This window comes from Salvelinus alpinus, chromosome 33 (assembly GCF_045679555.1).
Source record: "Salvelinus alpinus chromosome 33, SLU_Salpinus.1, whole genome shotgun sequence".
NCBI lineage: Eukaryota > Metazoa > Chordata > Actinopteri > Salmoniformes > Salmonidae > Salvelinus > Salvelinus alpinus.
This window is the reverse complement of record NC_092118.1, coordinates 14,618,533-14,641,700: the sequence shown is the minus strand read 5'-3', so window position 1 is coordinate 14,641,700 and position 23,168 is coordinate 14,618,533. Positions and strand designations below refer to the sequence as shown.

The 23,168-nt window shown below is 44.1% G+C and overlaps 1 protein-coding gene and 1 long non-coding RNA gene across 2 annotated transcripts; both read right to left on the bottom strand.

Moving 5' to 3' along the window:
• Window positions 1-16,870: 16,870 nt before the first annotated feature.
• LOC139563133 (sulfotransferase 2B1-like) lies at window positions 16,871-19,338 on the bottom strand. The gene is made up of 6 exons (XM_071381440.1): window positions 19,085-19,338; window positions 18,514-18,722; window positions 18,263-18,389; window positions 18,070-18,167; window positions 17,372-17,552; window positions 16,871-17,217 (listed from the first exon to the last, which is right to left on the bottom strand). The coding sequence occupies exons 1-6, from the start codon at window positions 19,221-19,223 to the stop codon at window positions 17,087-17,089; spliced, it is 885 nt and encodes a 294-aa protein (XP_071237541.1). The 5' UTR covers window positions 19,224-19,338; the 3' UTR covers window positions 16,871-17,086.
• A 2,394-nt stretch (window positions 19,339-21,732) lies between these two features.
• Window positions 21,733-22,372, bottom strand: LOC139563141 (uncharacterized). The gene is made up of 2 exons (XR_011672498.1): window positions 22,212-22,372; window positions 21,733-22,110 (listed from the first exon to the last, which is right to left on the bottom strand). It is a non-coding gene; the product is annotated as an uncharacterized lncRNA (long non-coding RNA).
• Window positions 22,373-23,168: the final 796 nt, after the last annotated feature.

The following is a 23,168-nucleotide window of genomic DNA, read 5'->3' as shown; positions in this document are numbered from 1 at the left end:
AGAGCCGTCCAGCCAGGATCCGCCAGAGCCGTCCAGCCAGGATCCGCCAGAGCCGTCCAGCCAGGATTCGCCAGAGCCGTCCAGCCAGGATTCGCCAGAGCCGTCCAGCCAGGATTCGCCAGAGCCAGCCAGCCAGGATCCGCCAGCCAGCCAGGATCCGCCAGAGCCAGCCAGCCAGGATCCGCCATTCAGTCCGGTGCTGCCCTTCAGTCCGGTGCTGCCCTTCAGTCCGGTGCCGTCCCTCAGTCCGGAGCTGCCGTCCCTCAGTCCGGAGCTGCCCCTTATCCTGGTGCTTCCCCTTATCCTGGTGCTGCCCCTTATCCTGGTGCTGCCCCTTATCCTGGTGCTGCCCCTTATCCTGGTGCTGCCCCTTATCCTGGTGCTGCCCCTTAGTCCGGTGCTGCCCCTTAGTCCGGTGCTGCCCCTTAGTCCGGTGCTGCCCCTTAGTCCGGTGCTGCCCCTTAGTCCGGTGCTGCCCCTTAGTCCGGTGCTGCCCCTTAATCCAGTGGGGTTAATGTGGAGGGTGGCCATTTGGAGGAGGCTACGTAAGCGGGTAGTGACTATGGTGGGGTGGGGACCACGACCAGTGCCGGAGCCGCCGCCGTGGACGGAAGCCCACCCAGACCCTCCCCTAGACTATGTGCTGGTGCGCCCGGAGTTCGCACCTTAAGGGGGGGGTTATGTCACGCCCTGGCCTTAGTATTCTTTGTTTTCTTTATTATTTTAGTTAGGTCAGGGTGTGACATGGGGAATGTATGTGTTTTTTGTAGTGTCTAGGGTGGTTGTAAGGTTTAGGGGGTTTATTAGAGTAGTTGGGTTTATGTTTAGTATAGAAGTCTAGCTGTGTCTATGGTTGAGTGTAGGTATCTAGGAAAGTCTATGGTTGCCTGAATTGGGTCTCAATTAGAGACAGCTGGTTATTGTTGTCTCTGATTGGGAGCCATATTTAAGGCAACCATAGGCTTTAGTTGTTTGTGGGGAATTGTCTATGTCTATGTGTAGTGTTTGTGTCAGCACTATCTGTATATATATACAGTGGGGAGAACAAGTATTTGATACACTGCCGATTTTGCAGGTTTTCCTACTTACAAAGCATGTAGAGGTCTGTAATTTTTATCATAGGTACACTTCAACTATGAGAGACGGAATCTAAAACAAAAATCCAGAAAATCACATTGTATGATTTTTAAGTAATTCATTTGCATTTTATTGCATGACATAAGTATTTGATACATCAGAAAAGCAGAACTTAATATTTGGTACAGAAACCTTTGTTTGCAATTACAGAGATCATACGTTTCCTGTAGTTCTTGACTAGGTTTGCACACACTGCAGCAGGGATTTTGGCCCACTCCTCCCTACAGATCTTCTCCAGATCCTTCAGGTTTCGGGGCTGTCGCTGGGCAATACGGAGTTTCAGCTCCCTCCAAAGATTTTCTAATGGGTTCAGGTCTGGAGACTGGCTAGGCCACTCCAGGACCTTGAGATGCTTCTTACGGAGCCACTCCTTAGTTGCCATGGCTGTGTGCTTCGTGTCGTTGTCATGCTGGAAGACCCAGCCACGACCCATCTTCAATGCTCTTACTGAGGGAAGGAGGTTGTTGGCCAAGATCTCGCGATACATGGCCCCATCCATCCTCCCCTCAATACGGTGCAGTCGTCCTGTCCCCTTTGCAGAAAAGCATCCCCAAAGAATGATGTTTCCACCTCCATGCTTCACGGTTGGGATGGTGTTCTTGGGGTTGTACTCATCCTTCTTCTTCCTCCAAACACGGCGAGTGGAGTTTAGACCAAAAAGCTCTATTTTTGTCTCATCAGACCACATGACCTTCTCCCATTCCTCCTCTGGATCATCCAGATGGTCATTGGCAAACTTCAGACAGGCCTGGACATGCACTGGCTTAAGCAGGGGGACCTTGCGTGCGCTGCAGGATTTTAATCCATGACGGCGTAGTGTGTTACTAATGGTTTTCTTTGAGACTGTGGTCCCAGCTCTCTTCAGGTCATTGACCAGGTCCTGCCGTGTAGTTCTGGGCTGATCCCTCACCTTCCTCATGATCATTGATGCCCCACGAGGTGAGATCTTGCATGGAGCCCCAGACCGAGGGTGATTGACCGTCATCTTGAACTTCTTCCATTTTCTAATAATTGCGCCAACAGTTGTTGCCTTCTCACCAAGCTGCTTGCCTATTGTCCTGTAGCCCATCCCAGCCTTGTGCAGGTCTACAATTTTATCCCTGATGTCCTTACACAGCTCTCTGGTCTTGGCCATTGTGGAGAGGTTGGAGTCTGTTTGATTGAGTGTGTGGACAGGTGTCTTTTATACAGGTAACGAGTTCAAACAGGTGCAGTTAATACAGGTAATGAGTGGAGAACAGGAGGGCTTCTTAAAGAAAAACTAACAGGTCTGTGAGAGCCGGAATTCTTACTGGTTGGTAGGTGATCAAATACTTATGTCATGCAATAAAATGCAAATGAATTACTTAAAAATCATACAATGTGAGTTTCTGGATTTTTGTTTTAGATTCCGTCTCTCACAGTTGAAGTGTACCTATGATAAAAATGACAGACCTCTACATGCTTTGTAAGTAGGAAAACCTGCAAAATCGGCAGTGTATCAAATACTTGTTCTCCCCACTGTATATATAGCTTCACGGTCGTCTGTTTGTTGTTTTGTTTCGTTTTTCCTTCTTATAATAAAAAGAAGATGTATTTTTCACGCGCTGCGCCTTGGTCCTCTCTCTCTCCCTTTGACGATCGTGACACTGAGCAAACCTTCCTCTGAAAGTTAATGGATTTAAATAGATTTACCATTCAGTGTTGCAGCAGCACTGTGTATGTGTGTAACGGCATTCCTCCTCCTCTTCATCTTCGGAAGAGGAGGAGTATTGAGGGAACCAAGGCGCAGCGTAGAGAACAGACATATTTTATTTAACGAAAACACGAACACGACTAATACACTAACAAAACAAATAAACGATGTAGACAGATCTGAACGAAGGACTCACATAAACCACGAGAACGCACGAGCAGGAAACAGACTACATAAACGAAATAACACGCCGAAACAATCCCGTGTGGTGCGCAGACACAAACACAGGAGACAATCACCCACAAACAAACAGTGTGAACAGCCAGCCTATATATGGTTCCCAATCAGAGGAAAACGTAAACCACCTGTCTCTGATTGAGAACCATACAAGGCTGATTAACAGTGATCTAAACACAAAACATACAATGCCCATCCCCAATTCACGCCCTGACCAACTAAACATATACAAAAATAACATAAAATAGGTCAGGAACGTGACAATGTGTGACATATTTAATCTGTCCTTCTGTGGTTTCGCTGCCTTTGTCATCCATTCTCATTGAGTTTGCAGATGAGGTTATATAACATTACATGATCAAAACATAGATAAGAAAGATAAGCAGCAAAGAAAATTCCATCAAATCACATCAAATAATAACAAGCATTCACTATTAGTTTTGTCTGTACCTGTCGGAATAATGTAATAAGGATAAGCATTCACTATTAGTTTTGTCTGTACCTGTCGGAATAATTTGTTTTTTAATTACCGTTTATATTTTTAGTTTTTCCATCGCAACTTTTTTCCCTCATTCAACTTTTTCACTCCGGACGCTTTATCTGGACATGGTTCGTCAACACCTTCAACAGCCGAAGCTAAGTAGTAACATTAACATGATGTCTTCTAATTGCAGTCGCTGTACTCATAATATACAGGAGAACGATCGCCTTACGGCGAGAATAGCTGTGCTACAAGCCCAGCTTCAGACGCAATCGTTAGGCAAGGGTAATTTCAGTGTAGGAAAGGAAGAAACAGCGTCTGTGCCACCAGTAAGTACAGATAGTAACGTTAGTATAAACCCCCCCGCACAGTCCCCGCAGCCGGACAACTTTCTCATGGCTTCTGGAGGGAAATGCTGTTGGAATGCTCAACCGGTGTCGCTCATTCAGCCGACAGAAACTTTCAACCGGTTCTCCCCATTATGTAGCGAGTCGGAGTCTGAGTCTGAGTCTTCTCTTGTCTCTACTCCTCCCGTTACGGGGTCTGAGACGCCGAAGGCTCCCACCATTAGCTCTGACAAATTGAAAACCCTAGTCATTGGCGACTCCATTACCCGCAGTATTAGACTTAAAACGAATCACCCAGCGATCATACACTGTTTACCAGGGGGCAGGGCTACCGACGTTAAGGCTAATCTAAAGATGGTGCTGGCTAAAGCTAAATCTGGCGAGTGTAGAGAGTATAGAGATATTGTTATCCACGTCGGCACCAACGATGTTAGAATGAAACAGTCAGAGGTCACCAAGTGCAACATAGCTTCAGCGTGTAAATCAGCTAGAAAGATGTGTCGGCATCGAGTAATTGTCTCTGGCCCCCTCCCAGTTAGGGGGAGTGACGAGCTCTACAGCAGAGTCTCAGCACTCAATCGCTGGTTGAAAACTGTTTTCTGCCCCTCCCAAAAGATAGAATTTGTAGATAATTGGCCCTCTTTCTGGGACTCACCCACAAACAGGACCGAGCCTGACCTGCTGAGGAGTGACGGACTCCATCCTAGCTGGAGGGGTGCTCTCATCTTATCTACCAACATAGATAGGGCTCTAACTCCTCTAGCCCCACAATGAAATAGGGTGCAGGCCAGGCAGCAGGCTGTTAGCCAACCTGCCAGCTTAGTGGAGTCTGCCAATAGCACAGTCAGTGTAGTCAGCTCAGCCATACCCATTGAGACTGTGTCTGTGCCTCGACCTAGGTTGGGCAAAACTAAACATGGCGGTGTTCGCCTTAGCAATCTTATTAGGATAAAGACCTCCTCCATTCCTGCCATTATTGAAAGAGATCGTGATACCTCACATCTCAAAATAGGGTTACTTAATGTTAGATCCCTCACTTCAAAGGCAGTCATAGTCAATGAACTAATCACTGATCATAATCTTGATGTGATTGGCCTGACTGAAACATGGCTTAAGCCTGATGAATTTACTGTGTTAAATGAGGCCTCACCTCCTGGTTACACTAGTGACCATATCCCCCGTGCATCCCGCAAAGGCGGAGGTGTTGCTAACATTTACGATAGCAAATTTCAATTTACAAAAAAAAATATGGCGTTTTCGTCTTTTGAGCTTCTAGTCATGAAATCTATGCAGCCTACTCAATCACTTTTTATAGCTACTGTTTACAGGCCTCCTGGGCCATATACAGCATTCCTCTCTGAGTTTCCTGAATTCCTATCAGACCTTGTAGTCATAGCAGATCATATTCTAATTTTTGGTGATTTTAATATTCACATGGAGAAGTCCACAGACCCACTCCAAAAGTCTTTCGGAGCCATCATCGACTCAGTGGGTTTTGTCCAACATGTCTCTGGACCTACTCACTGCCACAGTCATACTCTGGACCTAGTTTTGTCCCATGGAATAAATGTTGTAGATCTTAATGTTTTTCCACATAATCCTGGACTATCGGACCACCATTTTATTACGTTTGCAATCGCAACAAATAATCTGCTCAGACCGCAACCAAGAAGCATCAAAAGTCGTGCTATAAATTCTCAGACAACACAAAAATTCCTTGATGCCCTTCCAGACTCCTTCTGCCTACCCAAGGACGTCAGAGGACAAAAATCAGTTAACCACTTAACTGAGGAACTCAATTTAACCTTGCGCAATACCCTAGATGCAGTTGCACCCCTAAAAACGAAAAACATTTGTCATAAGAAACTAGCTCCCTGGTATACAGAAAATACCCGAGCTTTGAAGCAAGCTTCCAGGAAATTGGAACGGAAATGGCGCCACACCAAACTGGAAGTCTTCCGACTAGCTTGGAAAGACAGTACCGTGCAGTACCGAAGAGCCCTCACTGCTGCTCGATCATCCTACTTTTCCAACTTAATCGAGGAAAATAAGAACAATCCAAAATTTCTTTTTGATACTGTTGCAAAGCTAACTAAAAAGCAGCATTCCCCAAGAGAGGATGGCTTTCACTTCAGCAGTAATAAATTCATGAACTTCTTTGAGGAAAAGATCATGACCATTAGAAAGCAAATTACGGACTCCTCTTTGAATCTGCGTATTCCTCCAGGGCTTAGCTGTCCTGGATCTGCACAGCTCTGCGAGGGCCTGGGATCGGGAGAGACACTTAAGTGTTTTAGTACTATATCTCTTGACACAATGATGAAAATAATCATGGCCTCTAAACCTTCAAGCTGCATACTGGATCCTATTCCTACTAAACTGCTGAAGGAGCTGCTTCCTGTGCTTGGCCCTCCTATGTTGAACATAATAAACAGCTCTCTATCCACTGGATGTGTACCAAACTCACTAAAAGTGGCAGTGATAAAGCCTCTCTTGAAAAAGCCAAACCTTGACCCGGAAAATATAAAAAACTATCGGCCTATATCGAATCTTCCATTCCTCTCAAAAAATTTTGAAAAAGCTGTTGCACAGCAACTCACTGCCTTTCTGAAGACAAACAATGTGTACGAAATGCTTCAGTCTGGTTTTAGACCCCATCATAGCACTGAGACTGCACTTGTGAAGGTGGTAAATGACCTTTTAATGGCGTCAGACCGAGGCTCTGCATCTGTCCTCGTGCTACTAGACCTTAGTGCTGCCTTTGACACCATCGATCACAAAATTCTTTTGGAGAGACTGGAAACCCAAATTGGTCTACACGGACAAGTTCTGGCCTGGTTTAGATCTTACCTGTCGGAAAGATATCAGTTTGTCTCTGTGAATGGTCTGTCCTCTGACAAATCAACTGTACATTTCGGTGTTCCTCAAGGTTCCGTTTTAGGACCACTATTGTTTTCACTATATATTTTACCTCTTGGGGATGTTATTCGAAAACATAATGTTAACTTTCACTGCTATGCGGATGACACACAGCTGTACATTTCAATGAAACATGGTGAAGCCCCAAAATTGCCCTCGCTAGAAGCCTGTGTTTCAGACATAAGGAAGTGGATGGCTGAAAACGTTCTACTTTTAAACTCGGACAAAACAGAGATGCTTGTTCTAGGTCCCAAGAAACAAAGAGATCTTCTGTTAAATCTGACAATTCATCTTGATGGTTGTAAAGTCGTCTCAAATAAAACTGTGAAGGACCTCGGCGTTACTCTTGACCCTGATCTCTCTTTTGACGAACATATCAAGACTGTTTCAAGGACAGCTTTTTTCCATCTACGTAACATTGCAAAAATCAGAAATTTTCTGTCCAAAAATGATGCAGAAAAATTAATCCATGCATTTGTTACTTCTAGGTTAGACTACTGCAATGCTCTACTTTCCGGCTACCCGGATAAAGCACTAAATAAACTTCAGTTAGTGCTAAATACGGCTGCTAGAATCCTGACTAGAACCAAGAAATTTGATCATATTACTCCAGTGCTAGCTTCCCTACCCTGGCTTCCTGTTAAGGCAAGGGCTGATTTCAAGGTTTTACTGTTAACCTATAAAGCGTTACATGGGCTTGCTCCTACCTATCTTTCCGAGTTGGTCCTGCCGTACATACCAATACGTACGCTACGGTCACAAGACGCAGGCCTCCTAATTGTCCCTAGAATTTCTAAGCAAACAGCGGGAGGCAGGGCTTTCTCCTATAGATCTCCATTTTTATGGAACAGTCTGCCTACCCATGTGAGAGACGCAGACTCGGTCTCAACCTTTAAGTCTTTACTGAAGACTTATCTCTTCAGTAGGTCATATGATTGAGTGTAGTCTGGCCCAGGAGTGTGAAGGTGAACGGAAAGGCTCTGGAGCAACGAACCGCCCTTGCTGTCTCTGCCAGGCCGGTTCCCCTCTCTCCACTGGGATTCTCTGCCTCTAACCCTGTTACAGGGGCTGAGTCACTGGCTTGCTGGTGCTCTTTCATGCCGTCCCTAGGAGGGGTGCGTCACTTGAGTGGGTTGAGTTACTGACGTGATCTTCCTGTCTGGGTTGGCGCCCCCCCCTTGGTTTGTGCTGTGGTGGAGATCTTTGTGGGCTATACTCGGCCTTGTCTCAGGATTGTAAGTTGGTGGTTGAGGATATCCCTCTAGTGGTGCGGGGGCTGTGCTTTGGCAAAGTGGGTGGGGTTATATCCTTCCTGTTTGGCCCTGTCCGGGGGTTTCTTCGGATGGGGCCACAGTGTCTCCTGACCGCTCCTGTCTCAGCCTCCAGTATTTATGCTGCAGTAGTTTATGTGTCGGGGGGCTAGGGTCAGTTGGTTATACCTGGAGTACTTCTCCTGTCCTATCCAGTGTCCTGTGTGAATTTAAGTATGCTCTCTCTAATTCTCTCGTTCTCTCTTTCTCTCTGAGAACCTGAGCCCTAGGACCATACGTCAGGACTACCGGGCATGATGACACCTTGCTGTCCCCAGTCCGCCTGGCCTTGCTGCTATTCCAGTTTCAACTGTTCTGCCTGCGGTTACGGAACCCCTACCTGTCCCAGACCTGCTGTTTTCAACTCTTAATGATCGGCTATGAAAAGCCAACTGAGATTTATTCCTGATTATTATTTGACCATGCTTGTCATTTATGAACATTTTGAAAATCTTGGCTCTCTCTAATTTTCTCCTTCTCTCTTTCCTTCTCTCGGAGGACCTGGGCCCTAGGACCATGCGTCGGGACTGCCGCCCGTGGTGACTCCTTGCTGTCCCCAGTCCGCCTGGCCTTGCTGCTATTCCAGTTTCAGCTGTTCTGCCTGCGGTTATGGAACCGCCACCTGTCCCAGACCTGTTGTTTTTCAACTCTTAATGATCAGCTATGAAAAGCCAACTGAAAATTATTCATGATTATTATTTGACCATGCTTGTCACTTATGAACATTTTTGAACATCTTGGCATAGTTTTGTTATAATCTCCACCCGGCACAGCCAGAAGAGGACTGGCCACCCCTCATAGCCTGGTTCCTCTCTAGGTTTCTTCCTAGGTTTTGGCCTTTCTAGGGAGTTTTTCCTAGCCACCGTGCTTCTACACCTGCATTACTAGCTGTTTGGGGTTTTAGGCTGGGTTTCTGTACAGCACTTCGAGATATTAGCTGATGTACGAAGGGCTATATAAAATAAAATTGATTGATTGAATAAGGATAAGCACGTTGTTTAGCTATTATTAGCAGAATCCACAAATTATTTTCCCTTCTGACTTTCAGCTGCTTGATTATGTTTGAGAATCCATTTTACATTCAGATGAAGGACATGATTAGTTATTGACTCAGGAGACATAATAAGAAAAGAGGGAAAACAAGTTCAAATACGATATTGAAGCCAATTGGCTGAAACGATCAGGCATGAAATGATGTTTTTTGACGGTCTGAATCGCTTAGGGGAAACGTTGTGGTTCTGTTTCAACTGATCAGCAGCCACTGTGCACAACCTCAACTGATCAGCAGCCACTGTGCACAACCTCAACTGATCAGCAGCCACTGTGCACAACCTCAACTGATCAGCAGCCACTGTGCACAACCTCAACTGCTTCACTCTCATTGGCTTTGATGTCATTTGGGAATGAATTCCCGATTAACAAGGTTCCGGCTGACAGAGTTTGATTGCACAAAAAGGCCAAGGCTTAACTTCCTGAGAAGTGGATGAGATGAGGTTGTAATTGGGCACAGAGGGGAAAGGCAACTTACATGCGACACTTACCTCTAGTCCCTTTGTATGCTGAAGTGAGTAGCACAGCCAACGAGGTTGACTTTTTTAGGGAAGATCAAAATACTCATTATTCTGCTGGTCTCCCCTTAACCACTATTCCTGATACATTTTAGAGATTCAAATGAATATTTCCCCTAATTCACATTTTTTAAACGTTCCAGGCATCCCATCTTACCTCTTACGGAACATTTTCAATAAATTGATGCAATTTACAGGAACTTGATTCGGAATTGGAAACAGCCGATGATTCATATTACTACCCTAGAGCATCCCAAATCTCACGCTAGTCTGTTTTTACCCAATTGTAAATTATATATTTTTCATATTGAGGTCCTCACAGAAAGCCTTAAAAATGTGCATAGTCATTTTATTTAAACATGTTTCTCTGGTTAAAAGCTCTGGTGTGTGAGAACCGGGTGATGATGATGATAATCATTTGGACAAACAGACAGACAAACAGACAGGGATGCAGACAGGCAGGCGTCGGTCCCAGATGGCACAGGAAGCCTGACTGTCTCAGTGGCTCTTCCAAGACACCCCCTCCACTCAGGAATGAAACGCTCATAACTGCCTCAGGCCAGGCTCTAAACAGCTGGCCCATCACAACCAGGGTGTGCCGGTCCGAGACACTGTGTGTGTGTGTGTGTGTGTGTGTATTTCTCCTGGTCATCAGCATTGAGACAGGACTATGGAGTAAGGAGCTGCTGTGACACACGCGGTACCCAACACCGTCACTCACACTCCATTGCAGAGGAAACTCATTCTGTTGCATGGCCTCTGTCTCTGTGACTGAACGACATGAACCAGCAGCTAATTCTAACACTATGTTCTATTCAGTATTCCAGAGACACTCAACACTGTGTGTGCGTGTTAGCGCATGCATATAATATGCATGTACACATGCATGTGTGCATGCATTTGTCTTGTATGTTGTAAATATACTGTAAGTTCTCGCTCTTGTCCTCACCCTTGTACTCACACAGACTTACTTACAGGAGAGGCAGTTGTACCATGGGTAGAGGGAGTGCTCAGGTGGCCACAATCATCTCTTCAATTCAATTAAAGGGGCTTTTTTGGCATGGGAAACATATGTTAATATTGCCAAAGCAAGTGAAGTAGATAATATACAAAAGTGAAATAAACAATAAAAATGAACAGTAAACATTACACTAACAGAAGTTCCAAAATAATAAAGACATTACAAATGTCATATTATGTATATATACAGTGTTGTAACGATGTGCAAACGGTTAAAGTACAAAAGGGAAAATAAATAAACATAAATATGGGTTGTATTTACAATGGTGTTTGTTCTTTACTGGTTGCCCTTTTCTTGTGGCAACAGGTCACACATCTTGCTGCTGTGATGGCACACTGTGGTATTTCACCCAGTAGATAGGGGAGTTTATCAAAATCAGGTTTGCTTTCAAATTCTTTGTAGATCTGGTAATCTGAGGGAAATATGTGTCTCTAATATGGTCATACATTTTGCAGGAGGTTAGGAAGTGCAGCTCAATTTCCACCTCCTTTTGTGGGCAGTGTGCACATAGCCTGTAACGCTCGTCGTTAGGTGGAAGAGAGGAGGACCAAGGCGCAGCGTGGTAAATGTTCATGATGATGAATTTTAATGCTAATTCAACAAAACAGAACACTAACAAAATACAAAACAACAAACGAAGAGAACAAACGAATGAAACAGTACCGTGTGGCGAACAAACACTGACACGGCAACAAACACCCACAAACCAAAAGTGAAACCCAGGCTGCCTAACTATGATTCTCAATCAGGGACAACGATTGACAGCTGCCTCTGATTGAGAATCATACCAGGCCGAACACAAAACCCCAACATAGAAAAACTCACATAGACAGCCCAACCCAACTCACGCCCTGACCATACTAAAAAAAGACAAAACAAAGGAAATAAAGGTCAGAACGTGACATAGCCTGTCTACTCTTGAGTGCCATGTCTGCCTATGGCAGCCTTTCTCAATAGCAAGGCTATGCTCACTGAGTCTGTACATAGTCAAAGCTTTCCTTAAGTTTGGGTCAGTCAAAGTGGTCAGGTATTCTGCCACTGTGTACTCTCTGTATAGGGCCAAATAGCATTCTAGTTTGCTCAGTTTTTTTGTTAATTCTTTCCAATGTGTCAAGTAATTATCTTTTTGTGTTCTCATGATTTGGTTGGGTCTAATTGTGTTGCTGTCTTGGGGCTCTGTGGGGTCTGTTTGTGTTTGTGAACAGAGGCCCAGGACCAGCTTGCTTAGGGGACTCTTCTCCAGGTTCATTTCTCTATAGGTGATGGCTTTGTTATGGAAGGTTTGGGAATCGCTTCCTTTTAGGTGGTTGTAGAATTGAATAGCTCTTTTCAGGATTTTGATAATTAGCGGGTATCGGCCTAATTCTGCTCTGTATGCATTATTTGGTGTTTTACGTTGTACACCGAGAATATTTTTGCTGAATTCTGCATGCAGAGTCTCAATTTGGTGTTTGTACCATTTTGTGAATTCTTGGTTGGTGAGCGGACCCCAGACCTCACAACCATAAAGGGCACTGAGTTCTATAACTGATTCAAGTACTTTTAGTCAAATTTTATGTTCCTTTTGATGGCAGTCACTATAGGTAATGGTCTGCTCTGAAGTTTTACAGCTTCACTGTATGAGACTACACTGAGAAACGTTCTGGCTCTCTGGCTCTCTGGCTCTCTGGCTCTCTGGCTCTCTGGCTCTCTGTCTGTCTGTCTGTCTGTCTGTCTGTCTGTCTGTCTGTCTGTCTGTCTGTCTGTCTATCTGTCTGTCTGTCTGTCTGTCTGTCTGTCTGTCTGTCTGTCTGTCTGTCTGTCTGTCTGTCTGTCTGTCTGTCTGTCTGTCTGTCTGTCTGTCTGTCTGTCTGTCTGTCTGTCTGTCTGTCTGTCTGTCTGTCTGTCTGTCTGTCTGTCTGTCTGTCCATCCCCTCCCCCATGTCCCCAGAGGGGTGCAGCTCTGTGTCCTTATGTCACCGTGTCTCTGATACCACAGTCTGGCTTGAGCCACAGCCATGTGTTGCTGCTGGATTTGAAGGAGGAATGATTATGTGACTCCCACAGCTGTAGTCATTTAGCACATATAATTGCTCAAAATCCATGTGAAATGATGATATTAAGATGGGTGGAGCCAGGTCTGGTATATAATGGCATGGGTGACATGTGGACCTCAGTAGGGCATATAGGGCTCTTGGATGTGAGAAATAAGCTCTTGATTCAACCATGATGAATAATTATAATGGACTGCATATACAGTATAGTGCACCGTGACTAAACACCTTGGTCACACAACAATCAGTGTCATGCTAGTCTCTGAAACCGAGGAGGTTTCACACAAATCACGAGATTCTACTTCTACAGACGCGTATTCAGGAAAGTTGGTACATTGTGAGAGGCAACCCGTCTGTCTAGAGAGACTATTGTCATGCTACACATTCAAATGTTTTCTCATCTAAAGGTCTGCTGAGAGTTGTCTGACTTCACTCTGTTACTTAATCAAAGAAGAAAGTGACTCGTGGACTCTCATACAGCGAAAGCTGTAAAACTTCAGAGCAGACCAGTACCTATATTCACCAAATGTTGCGACAGATATTCACAGTGACAATTATTTCTCCTCTTAGCCCAGTGTACAGGCGGAGTGGTATGAAGAGGATCCCCACGAGCGCTGTGGGTGTCTCAGTCAGAGCCTAGTAAAACCGAGGTGGTCTCTGGACAACAGGACTCCAGAGTACCTTATCACAACAGACTGTGTTTTCTCCTCTTAGCCTGTGTTTCCATTCATTGTTTCACTCTGCATAACTTAATTAGCAGTTGTTACAATAACACATGCACTGCACAGTGTGCATTAGCATAGCTATGATAATTCTATGAAGTGAATGTGAGGACAGCTATTGTGATGATTTTAGCCCTTTGCTGCCCTACTCCTCACTCAGTTCTACCTGTTTGCTAGGTGCAATTCCACGACAGGTTGGCCCAAAGATATTTATGATGTTTTGGATTTTTCTGTAGTACAACCATATAAAGGCCCTTTGGGGGAAGGATGTTTCGAATACCTATTGAGAAATAATTGCTTAAAATTTTGAAATTTGTGACACTACAACGATGAGTCTGTAGATGCTACAAAGTCAGTCTTGGTGTCATTTAAAATATGAGTAATGTTTAGATTAAGAATAGCTAAATGTCTTCACATTCTTTCATCCAAAACATCATAATTATCTCTGGTGTAGAAATGCAAATTCAACATACACTATAGACATAAGTATTTGGACACCCATTCAAATGAGTGGATTCGGCTAATTTCAGCCACACCCTTTGCTGACAGGTGTATAAAATCAAGCACACAGCCATGCAATCTCCACAGACAAACACTGGCAGTAGAATGGCCTTACTGAAGAGCTCAGTGACTTTCATTGTGGCACCGGCATAGGATGCCACCTTTCCAATAAGTCAGTTAGTAAACATTTCTGCCCTACTAGACCTGCCACGGTCAAGTTCTGTTATTGTGAAGTGGAAATGTCCAGGAGCAAAAACGGCTCAGCTGCGAAGTGGTAGAACACACAAGCTCACAGAACAGGACCATCGAGGGCTGAATCGCGTAGCGCATAAAAATGTAGTGTATACTCTTCCAAAGACCCATCACCATGCCCTATTCTGAAATATGGAATCATAGAGTTATATTTGGGTGGTGTATGAGGTCGGCAGCAGGTCTCCACAGTGGAGTCTGTCTGGCAACACAACCACATGCCACCCTCCTGGTGGCCAGGTGCAGTACTCTAGCTCTGGCCCCTTCCCCTAATAAACAGCACTTCCCCTGATAAACAACACTTCTCATCAAAGAAACATTCCTGTCAGATATGCGCTCTCTGAACTACCACTTGTCTTGCCGTGTAAGTACTAATCAAGCAGCCGGAGTCTGAGAGCAGCAGATGAAGATCGATGTCATTAGTTGCTGAGGGGACACTCGTTGAATCAGCTTGACACACTGCCTCTCATTGATATAAACTGTTATCGGGAGGATTATGACCTTTGTTAGTGTTCGCATAACTTCACCATAATGTTCCCACTAGAGCTGACAGGTTGACAGGCCCAAGGGGTATGGGGACACATGTGACTTGGAACTTACCACCAGTGAAAGAATAGACCACTTCCTCTTTGAGTAAACCACTTCCTGTACTTGTGTTGCTGATACATTTTTATTTTTTTTATTTTTTTATTTCACCTTTATTTTATTTAACCAGGTAGGTCAGTTGAGAACAAGTTCTCATTTACAACTGTGACCTGGCCAAGATAAAGCAAAGCAGTGCGACAAAATGGATGGCACTGTGATAGACTACATCCAGTTTGCTGAGTAGAGTGTTGGGGGATATTTTGTAAATGACATTGCCGAAGTCAAGGATCGGTAGGATAGTCAGTTTTACGAGGGTATGTTTGGCAGCATGAGTGAAGGAGGCTTTGTTGCGAAATAGGAAGCCGAATCTAGATTTCATTTTGGATTCGAGATGCTTAATGTGAGTCTGGAAGGAGAGTTTACAGTCTAACCAGACACCTAGGTATTTGTAGTTGTCCACATATTATAAATCAGAACCGTCCAGAGTAGTGATGCTAGTTGGACGGGAGGGTGTGGCCACAATCAGTTGAAGAGCATGCACTTAGTTTTACTAGCATTTAAAAGCAGTTGGAGGCCACGGAAGGAGTGCTGTATGGCTTTGAAGCTCGATTGGAGGTTTGTTAGCACAGTGTCCAAAGAAGGGCCAGATGTATACAGAATGGTGTCGTCTGCGTAGAGGTGGATCAGAGAATCACCAGCAGCAAGAGCGACATCCTTGATGTATACAGAGAAAAGAGTCGGCCCGAGAATTGAACCCTGTGGCACCCCCATAAAGACTGCCAGAGGTCCGGACAACAGGCCCTCCGATTTGACACACTGAACTCTGTCTGAGAAGTAGTTGGTGAACCAGGCGAGGCAGTCATTTGAGAAGCAAAGGCTATTGAGTCTGTCGATTAGAATACAGTGATTGACAGAGTCGAAAGCCTTAGCCAGGTCGATGAAGACAGCTGCACAGTACTGTCTTTTATCGATGGCGGTTATGATATTGTTTAGGACCTTGAGCGTGGCTGAGGTGCTCCCATGACCAGCTCGGAAACCAGATTGCATAGTGGAGAACGTACGGTGGGATTTGAAATGGTCAGTGATCTGTTTATTAACTTGGCCTTAGAAGATTTTAGAAAGGCAGGGTAGGATGGATATAGGTCTATAACAGTTTGGGTCTAGAGTGTCTCCCCCTTTGAAGAGGGGGATGACCGCGGCAGCTTTCCAATCTTTGGGGATCTCAGACGATACGAAAGAGAGGTTGAATATATGTCACACAGGGACAGAGTTCATGCTGACACCCAGAAATAGCTCTGGCACACCACTTTGTAATGGAATCCAGTGGTGAACCCTGACGTCACTGACAGCTGAACACAAGACCCATGACACACAAGCCCCGCAAAGACAACTTCAACAACCAACCCAGACTGAATAACATGACACGCATTAGGTGGACATACTGTATGTGGTTGTATATTTTAGCAGCATCAATGAGACAACCGGAGCACTATGATAAAGACACATGACCACAGTCTCTGGTGGATGAGACAGTATCCTTACTGTCACAAATGCTTTCAATACACAACTCACCATCCTTCACATTATTTTAGATGAGCAGCCCATAGAATCTGGGATTAGGTAGGCCTAACGATGATATCCGCCTATTTGTTAACATCTGTCACATCGTTTTCCAACAACCGTACTGATGGAAGTACAAGACGTATATGGGAAATATATGGGAAATCCAGGTTGTTCGGAGTCAAGCTATGTGACTGACGTAACAACAGCTTTTTATGTACACGTCAGCCTTTCTGGAGTTAATATATGAGCCCTTCTGCTTGATGCACTGCCACACACTGGGAGGATTTCCAAAGTGTCAATGTCAGGGAGTTAAATGTGTCCCTCTCGGATCCCATCAGCAGGCTAATGAGAGGGACCGGCTGACAGCGTTAGCTAGGGAGGAGACATGGTTTATTCATCTAGCTATTGCAGCACAAGCCAAGATGCAGGAGAAACTTCACTCTCATTCAGTTAACTGTAACATTTAGATTTCTTTAGAGGTGGAAAAACCTAACTACAACAACAAATAGGTCACACACAATATTTGTTTATATTAGCGTATCAGTTTTATTATATTATTTTACTATATTAGCTTATGTACATTACATTTACATTCACAAAAACACGGAGAACATCCGTGGGAGAATCCCAGGACTTGTATGAACCGTATCCATCAATCTCCGGCGGCATGGAGGATAAGGGCCCTCCCCTGATCCCCAGAGGCCTGTCCTCCTACTCCTCCTACTCCTCCTACTCCTCCTACTCCTCCTCCCCCTCAGGACACTCCCACAGAAAGGTCTGAGGACAGTCTTGCATCTGGTAGCTGTAGACGGTGTCGAAAAGACAAATCTGGTCCTCTGTGAAAGTGTTTCTCCAGTCACCAATTTTACCTGCAAACAGAACAAGGTCTTCATTATTATGGCCCATCTCTCTCCACAGCACTGTGAGTGCAGGGGAGGCCTACGGTACTGTTCTATCCTTCTGGCACTGACTGACACATATCTCTAGTCAGGATTGTACTCCTGTTGAGCAATGGAGCCTCACCTTTCCGCATGAATTTGCCTTTGCTGTGGTCCATGATCTCCTGTGGGACTAGGGTGTAGTTCACCATGGTGTTGTCTCTCATGCTGCTAAAGCTGCAGTGTCTCATGGAGCTGGTTAACTCCTCGCCCACTAGGGGGCACTGCAGGAAAGTGCTGATCTTCTCCATCGAGCCTCGCAGGTCCTGAGAAAAGTCAATGCTCTTACTTTAGATACGGACAAAGAGGGTTGTTTTCACAAGAGGCTGAATTGATCTTCTATGTCTAGTCTATCAACAACATTTGTGGCATACTAAGAGATCAAACGCTCATTAGGTCAGATACAGTGAATATCTGTAATGCAAGCAATTATTTTTCCTAAAACAATGTTCATGTGGTATTTTATGTGCACCTGTTCGCCAAGAATAAATCATAATGTCACTTAAAATAGCATCTCACAAAGGTCTATTTATAATCTATGACTAATATTTTCATGTCTGAAGGATAGCCTATTTCTGTAGTTGACACAACCTCAGAGACTCATGAGACTGTAATACAACTGCTGTGATACAAGTGTTGTGTTTTGATGCCCATAAATGGACATGTCTACAATATGGTTAGGGGTGACACAACTGCCATGAGGAAGAGAGAATGTAATGGGGTGTTTGCAATTTATGACAACCACAATAAATAGCAGACAGTAATAGACAAGACTTCTCCTACCAGCCACATCTCCTCATAAGAGATATAAAGAACATTTGCCAAGACTTCTGCTTGTCTCGTCCATCCTTTCAAATGATCGAACCACGACCCATAACTCACTGTAAAAAGGGTAAACGTTGGATTAGATCTGACTGTTAACAGAAGGATTACATCCCAGAATTGCTTGAGGTACAAATCATTAGTGTCAACTCACCTGATCCCTCCAGAAAACTATCCAGAAACTCATCAAATGAGTTGGGTTCTGGGAGGAATTTGGCCATTTTATGGAAGTGGTAATATGACACAACAACATCTTTGGGGTTTCTGGTTACATAGATGACCTAAGAGACAGGGTAGAGATAGTGTCACTTGCTATCAATATATTATTTCCATAGAGTTGATTTAGAAAAAAAGGAAATGTCTCACAGCATTGAGAATAGTTTCTTCAACATAACCACATCCTACCTTAGCTTTGGAGCCCTGGAGTGCAGAAGCCAGCAGGTTGTAGGGCAGGTGAGTGGTGATGATTCGGGGCCCTTGGGTGGCCCCCAGCACCTTTGCACTGTAATACTGTTCCAGCCAGGGGGCTCGGGCCCAGTTGGGAACAGTTTTGGAGAGTTGTGGGTCCCCACTGTTTTTCACAAGAGTGACAATCTCCTGCATCCAGGTAGTCCCTTTAACCAGAGATCACAGAGGGAAAGAAAGAAGAGAGTTAAAGAGAGAGAGAGATAAGAGAGAACTGTACATCTAATAACTCTGTCTTCATTGAATCCCTCCCTAAACCACTACTTCCATAAAGACAGGTGGTCTGAGAGAAGTGGATGTTGAAAACAATTCATTAATGACAAGTAAAACCAACCGTGACAATACAATAACCTACTGTAGTCTGTACATATACAGTTATTAAAGCCCTGACCGTTTTCTTCAACTGCAAAGTGTGTGAAAGAGGGAGAAGTACTATAGTTGGCTAGTGTTGCAGCATGTCTAATGTGTTGTGACACAGAGCAGAGGTGTGACAGAGCTGTCCCGTCCTTACCTGATTTGGGGTAGGTGGCGATGACGGTGTCCCTGTCCTGGAACTTGAAGTGGCGGGCATAGTTCAGGGAGTCCTGGGTGTGAATGTGCCCAGGGAATGAGATGTGATGGAAGGTCTCTGTCACGTCCAGCCTGGCCATGTCTGTCTGTCTGCCTGCCTGTCTGACTGCTTGTCTACTTAACTGACGGTCTACCTTTTGGTCTGCCTGTGCCTGTCTCTCTGTCTGACTGACTATCTGTGAGGAAGTATGAGATGATCTGGCTTGCTACAGACCTTAAATAGCGAAGCAGTAAGATACAACAGGAACTGTAAGAGGAACTCATTGGAGGAAAGCTGAGTGGGTGTAGCTGTAGCTGTAGAAACCGTTTAACGTTGTCTGGATGGAGGGGGATTTCCCAGGAGGAAATGAATGGTAGGTACTGTAGCTATGGGAATTACCATTTGTATAGAGATCATTTTCTTTTGTACAGATGAGGTTGGGGCTGAGTAAAATTATCCGCACTGCCTGTACATAAAAACTGTCTCTGAGCCTGTTGGTCTGGGTCGTAAAAAAGCTGGAATCCTTAGTTGATACATCCATTTTTGGACTTATAAATTAATGATATATACTCATTGATGCTTAAGGAATATAACTTTATAAATGTCTCATGAGCTTAGTTCAACTGTCCTACTCCATCAGAACCCAAAATACAAGCTTGATTTACTCCAATGATTGTGAACAATGTAATTGTAAACAGACACTGTATAGCCTCAAAACATGGTTAAAGGCCAGAGAGAATAAAGTAGATGTCACATGTCAAAATGTTGATTTATGACCCTATGTCCTGCTGACGTGTGCATGCCCATATTTGGGCTTCCGGTCAGGACATCCTGGTGGGGCGGGGGGGAGGAAGTGACCATGTGTTTGGGCATCCTGTTCCTGGTTCTCACGGCTTAGAGTGCGAAAAGAGTTTTATGATGTTTTTGAAGTTGTCATGATGTTTGATGTCTAGTGTCCAGGTTGAACGAGGTGGGGGGACATTTCAAAGAGTAAGGCCTATTTTATTGCCCTCCGGGTTGTTGTCTATGAAACACGAATGTCCTGGGGTATTGGGCTTTGCAGACGCCTTATAAAGCCCCAGAACAATACATGCGTAAGACTGTACATGATAACCCCCGGAATATTAAACAAAAATGACACCTATGCCAATTTTCGGTATGTTATGCGCGTCTTGTCATGAACCCAGTGACCAAAGCATTGAGGAAGTTCTGTGTGAAGCTCCAGAATGTTTTAAAGGATTTTGGGGTACGAGTGAGGGACATATGTCGTACATATTCCAGCCGGAAGATTCTACGGTAAAGATATTAACAGACAGTGGCCCCAAACCCCTTTATCAGGCAAAACCTGGGAGTTTTTCTCCTGCTCTGCAGATGAGAGAATGGCTAAAGATTAGGCTGGCGCTCTGTAAAATTGAACAGGCCCTGAGTGGTACAAATGTGCCCGGATATGCGTTGGAAGAACAGGTCTGCGACCGCAGTGATCTGAAGGCCCTAAGAATCGCTTCAATGGCCTATAGCCCTGACGCCAAAGTGACAATTTTAGCCTGTGAACTTTATGATGGTGCTAATGCGACAAAGTCTGTCAATTCTCCTGTATCTTCCACAGCATGCAAAGATGTAAACTTTTTTATTCCTGTGTTTAGTTTTAAATGGGTGGATTATCCAATTTTCATAACACTTATGAGTAAGCTGGACAGTCTTTTCCAAAATCGTGAACAATTACAGCGCTGGCCGCGGCTATCCTTGAGACAGAGCCAGGACCTAAAGGCCCGACGGATTATATACCCCTGGAGTGAAAACTTACGGAGTTTTGATGGACCGTGCAAGAGAGCCAGGCAGTTTGATGGGGAATTGGACACAGATAATGGGGGGTGGCTATTACAGGCCCCTGTATCTGTAAGAAAGGCATAGTAAAAGACCTTAATTATGAACGGCTATAAATTGTATGTACATGATTTTTTGAATGAAATAAAGATGTTTTTAAAAGCAGTATCTCACCACGTCCTGTACTCTCTCGTTTTTCACTCTTACCACAGTCTGTCCCTGAGAAAAAGCCATGTGCGCGCGTGGGTGTGTGTGTGTGTTAGAAACAAGGTCCCTTCGTATTGTGTACATTTCAAGCTTTCAACAACAATAAAACAGCCATCTAAATAATGTTTCTAGGCCTAACACACTGTTGAGTTTCCTATTTAGTTGTCTTTATATGTACATGCACCGAGCTTCCAGGTGGCTCCAGCCTATGGTTGTTCGGTGCATGTACACCGGGGAGATTAGAACCCCAAAGAAAGATCCTAAAGGTAATTTCAGGTTTAGGTTTAGGGTATAATAACTTTAGTGAAACCGCATTTCACACTATGTACAGATATAGAGAGCCAACACATAAAGGTGTAACAGGGATGAATGGATATTCAATGTACAACAGTGGTCTTCTGTAACAAGCAATACGTGTTAAATATGGGCCACAGTCAATCATGACAGCCCCTTTTTTCAAAAGGCCTTTACTTATGACTTAAACAGAATAATTTTATACCCAGCTTATTTATTAATGCTGTGGGATAAATCAGGTGTTTCTAGGTGGGCTTAAACAAATCTACAGTGAAACAAAAGTGTACATTTTACACACATGTTTATTGACTTTTAAAAAGACCACAGTAACATGACAGATATAGTGGAGATGCATGCTACACAAATCTGCTAGTGGATAATCAATGTACAACAATCGACTTAGGTAACAAGCAATACGTGTTAAATATGGGCCACAGTCAATCATGACAGCCTCTTTATGAAAGGCCTTTACTTATGACTTAAACAGATTCATTTTCTACCCATCTTATTCATTAATGCTGTGGGCATACCCCAGGATTTACATGCCGGACGGATTATCTAGCCATGGAGGGAAAATTTACGGAGCTTTGATGGAGTGTGCAAGCGTCTTAGCGATCGTGAATTGGAAACGAATAATGGTCAGGGCTAACCAGGACTTATATCTGTAAGAAAGGCATAGTAAAATACATTAATTATGAACGGCTATAAACTGTATGTACTAAATATTTTGAATTAAATAAATGGTTTTAAAATTGTATCTCACCTTTTAACGATAGGAATATGTCCTTTCCATCTATCACCAAGCATGCCCCCGGAGAAAAAAACTTGCGGAAAAAGCCATGTGCGCGCGTGTGCGGTAGTGGATGTGTGTGTGTTTCAAAACAAAGAAAAAGGGGCGGGGTGTGTGTTCATAAATGGCTATGCGGCTGCGCTCAAGGCTCTCTCTCTCTTTACAATATCCTGCAAAACAGAGGCCTACCCCCCAAAACAAAAAAAAGTGTGTCTGTGTCTTATGGACACTTACGCTTCATTAACAGCCTTTCAAAACCTAATTTAGCCCACCCCCCAGAGGATGTGGGGGCTAAAAAGTCAAACAGCCCAGAAATAATAGCTATGTCTAGACCGACCCCCCCAGCATCGAGGTGCTAGCCCCCTTGAACATTGTGGATGTTATAGTAATATTAAACAGGAGTTATATGTGTTTTAAACCGATGACAACAATTATTATTTTATTTAAGTCAAATGCACATATTCATGTAATTTAAAAATGTATATAACATGTTAATATTATCTAACGTTCGCAGGATATGCAACATTAAGCCAACTGCATCCCGGGGATAAATGATATGGAACCGCCTTCATTAGAATGGAATTCCGAAGAGCAACGGATGGACACAGAATTTTACGAGATAATTTGTTTTTTAAATATATTTTTTAGGCAATATGTTAAATGGACGTATTCTTATAAGTTAAAATGTATCTATTTCGTATAAATACAGGTTAACATTATCGAACGTCTGTATGATACCCAGAGGCTACAGGGCATAATGGATTGGGAACCGACAGAGTTAGACGGGGATTCTCAGAAGCAAACTGCGCCCGGTCCTTTACGTAGCCCATTCACTAATACACTATTTTCGGCGTAAATCCCCCCCCCCCCCCCTCCCGACTACGGAAGAGCAGATGAAACAGAGACAAATCTGCGGGCTTGTACTGAAGG